This window comes from Equus przewalskii, unplaced genomic scaffold (genome assembly GCF_037783145.1).
Source record: "Equus przewalskii isolate Varuska unplaced genomic scaffold, EquPr2 ChrUn-13, whole genome shotgun sequence".
NCBI lineage: Eukaryota > Metazoa > Chordata > Mammalia > Perissodactyla > Equidae > Equus > Equus przewalskii.
In genome coordinates this window covers 5,069,778-5,073,375 of record NW_027228750.1, presented here as the reverse complement: position 1 = coordinate 5,073,375, position 3,598 = coordinate 5,069,778, and the positions used below count along the sequence as shown (strand labels likewise).

The following is a 3,598-nucleotide window of genomic DNA, read 5'->3' as shown; positions in this document are numbered from 1 at the left end:
GCTTTAGATTGAAGTAAAAGATCTTTACTTCTTAAGCAGTTTTATTTAAAATTCTCCAAGAGATCCATGGAATTTTTCTGTTTATTCATTAAAAGATCCGTAAACAACATTTTATACAAATCTTGAGCAATTCTTTTACAAACATGTCCAGAATTCATAATACTTTACAAAAACAAAATAAGACAGACCTAAGAAAAGGAAGCAGCTTCAGATAGGGATAAAATAAGACCCCCATCCCTGAAGCAAAGGTCTCACAGAGGGATGGCCAGGATCTACCACAGTAAACCTCCTACCCCCAGTTTATAAACACTGAATTCCCAATTACTAATTGTTCCCTCAGGGTTGATGTGTCAGAAGAGACCAAATGGGGAGATGTCTGGTAAGAGCCCCACTGGGGTAAGCTGCTTAATAAACGTTTTTTAAAAGACATGGACTCAGTTCTATTTTCTGGACCCACATCTATAGTTATTATAATGCACAGCACCAGGCTTAAATGATGTCTGCTTCAGATTCATTCATGCACACCTGAATGGGTTGTAATGACAATACTGTACAAATCAATAAATTGTATCATAACACAAATTGTAAGGTTCTGTTAAGTTTGAATAAATATTTTTTTATGCCAGTTAAAACCACGAGTAGGAGTTGAAAACAGACATTTGCTATAGCATTTATCAATGAAAGTTGTACTATCACTGACAAATTCCTCTTTCCAATCACTACTACCACTTTAGATATTAAGGGTTGGGGTGATTATATGGTGTGTGTCCACAAAATATCCATATTCTGAGTCCAATTAATTAGAGTCTAATTAATTAGAGCAAAAAGTCCAACAACTCTAGAGCCAAAAAAAAGTCTCATCTAGGTACCCATAATTTGAAGTCCCTTATCCTCATAGCTGAGAGTTGCCTCTGGTACACTTCAGCTTAAAAGAAAACTTTTTCAATAGCTATAATCTCACAGAGCTCAAATTTCCATCTGCAGGACTAATCAACTTTCTCTGTGTTCATAAACTAGTAGTCCTGGCTTCAGTTCTGGCTCTGTTGTCTAACTTTGGGCAAGTTATGTAACCTCTTTGAATTCCAGTTTCTTCATTAGTAAAATAGAGATGCAAATATCTTATAAAGTTGATCTAAAGACTGAAAAAAATGACAGACATACATGTACCAAAGTGCATGGCACATGGTGGACACTAAAAAAAAAGAAAAAGGTAGTTCTCATGCCCTTGAAAGGACATATTCCTAATAGCTATAATTCCACAAAGTTTAATGCTGACACATGAGGGACAAGCTACTCAAGTGCCACACAATGAGGAGGAGCTACAAGATGTCTACTTGAATAAGATACTCAGTAACAGTGCTAATTAGGGCTTTCACATAAGTGAGATTCCCCCGGACAGAACATTAGACCAAAAAAAAAGGAGATATATGATGAGTATATTCCTTAGCTCAGCTCAAACAGCCCACAGGTTTAAAGCTGCCGTGGTGTTTCAGTGATGAGAATCACGTGTATAGGGCTAGTGTTCTCCACTTCTAGCATGCCTCTCTAGTACCTTAAACTCAGCGTTTCTCTCATTGTGCTCATATTTGAGCTGTTTTTTAAAAAATGCAACACTAAGTATTTCCCTTGTAAAACACAAGTGCCTTCATAGACTAAGCACAAAACGCAAAGAATGAACCCAAGAATCAAATACTTAAAAAAAATAGGAGGCGGAGTAAAGACAGCATTGGTTCCAGACTACTCCTGACAATTCTCCAGTGATCACTACGGCAGCAACAGGAGAATCCTCCTCCAAGGACCTGGTCCGCTCTGTAAACTTTTCAACTTTCAAGAATTTTGTAGAATACTTCAGGGAATCCTGACTCTTGGAAATATGTTCTTTGGCACTTTCTATTCTATTTATGATGGAGACAGCCAATCAAAGATTTCATTTCTTCTGCAGAAACTTCATTTTACTTCCTAAAAAGGAGAAAAAAGTAGAGAGAACTCTCATTAGTTCATTTTTATTTATTGTACATTATTTGAGGCAAGAGATTAACAACCTTGTCATTCAGGACAGCCCAGGTAAGCTGCCATCTCAAGCTATCAGTTGTTTTTAACCACAAAAAACTCTGCAAGTGTCTAATGGTAGAGGTAGAAGAGAACTCAGACATCATCTAATCCAGTGGTTTTCAACCCTAACTGTATGTTAAAATCACTTGGCCTGCTCCCCTGAGATTTCTTGGACCCAGGCCAGGGGGTGATTTTTATTTAAACTCCCTAGAGATTATAATATTGTAGTCACAGATGAGAACTACTGATCTAATCTAACCCCATGGTATAAAGATGAAATAACAGCCCAAGGCATAACTTGTCTCTCAGCTAGTTAAGGATAGGGCCCAATTTTACTTAGGGACGTATGTTTCAAAGACCAATATAAATACCATAGAATATAAGTTCTTCATTGTTTTACAGGACTACTACACTACTGTTCTCCTATATCATACTGGATAATTAAAAGTTGACTAAAATTGAAAAATCATAAACTGTTTTTTTATGAAGTGCAAAATTAGAGACTTGCAGGAATTCCTCTTTTGCCTCAGATGCCCTCTAAACCAGGTGTTTTTAATCTGAAGTCCACTGATGGGCTTTGGGGGGGTACATGAACACCCTAAAATTATACGCAAAATAAGTTTGCACGCTCTAAGTATATTTTTCTGGGAAAAAGGTCCACAGTTTTATAAGATTCTCCCAGGGATGTGCTGTAAAAAAGATTAATACTCATGATATTCAAATTCTTCTATCATGGAGCTTCATCAGAGGAACACAGGCCCATGGACAACTCTGATGGATAATCTCAGCCTCTGAGAAAGAGACTTCTTTTTTTCCAAAACACTTTGGAACTAGGGTCATGGTTTCTGGTCAGCCTACTTCAGGTTGTATTCTTGATCTGATTATAAAGCTTTTATGATGAGGCATGCTTACTGCCAAAGCTTTTTCAGCCACACTTATCTAACAGGAAAACAGCAACTCACCAAGACTTCGCAAAATTCTATTCACCCCACTGGGCTCAGACTCAGGAATTGTTTCCAAATACTGGAGGGCCCGGACCTCAAACAAACCTGCAAGCAAAATTCATAGTGGTGAAAGTGTCCAACACTCAAGACTGAAAATCACCTAAATAAAACTCTGCTCACTACCAATGTACTTCCACAGCTAAAACAATATTACAAAATAAATATTTCCCATAATAAACTCAGATTTTGAGCCACTGTAGCTTTACAGTATTTTAGTTTATATTATTTTCAAGCCTTTCAAGTGCTCACTAAATATAAAGGGAGAACTTTATGATGCAACCGACCTTTCACCCCACTTTTCCGAAGCTCTCGGTCCTGGATGAATCCTGCAAACATCTGAGTTTCCATGAAGAGATCCAGGAAGTGGCGTACACTTCGGGAGGTGTGGGATTTACGGAATGGCTCCCTTTGGAATACACGCTCCCCGTGCTCAGTGACGGTCATGCTCAAAGAATAATGTCCCACCAGCTCCACAAAAAACCTGACAAATGCTTCAGACACCAGAGAGTTGAGTGTCACATCTGCTGTAAAACGAAAGAAAA

General features: G+C 37.9%; 1 protein-coding gene across 6 annotated transcripts in view; it reads right to left on the bottom strand.

Moving 5' to 3' along the window:
* Nucleotides 1–23: 23 nt before the first annotated feature.
* The window catches only part of DENND2C (DENN domain containing 2C), a 73,537-nt gene continuing 69,962 nt past the window's right edge, over nt 24–3,598 (bottom strand). For 3 of the 6 annotated variants that reach the window (XM_008522835.2, XM_070608069.1, XM_070608068.1), the window contains 3 exons: nt 3,341–3,580; nt 3,015–3,101; nt 24–1,959 (listed from right to left, as the gene is read on the bottom strand). In XM_008522835.2, coding sequence (XP_008521057.2) covers nt 1,928–1,959; nt 3,015–3,101; nt 3,341–3,580 — 359 coding nt within the window. In that variant the 3' untranslated portion in view covers nt 24–1,927. The remainder of the gene's footprint in view (nt 1,960–3,014; nt 3,102–3,340; nt 3,581–3,598) is intronic. The other 3 variants (XM_008522836.2, XM_070608070.1, XM_070608071.1) reach the window with 1 other exon arrangement.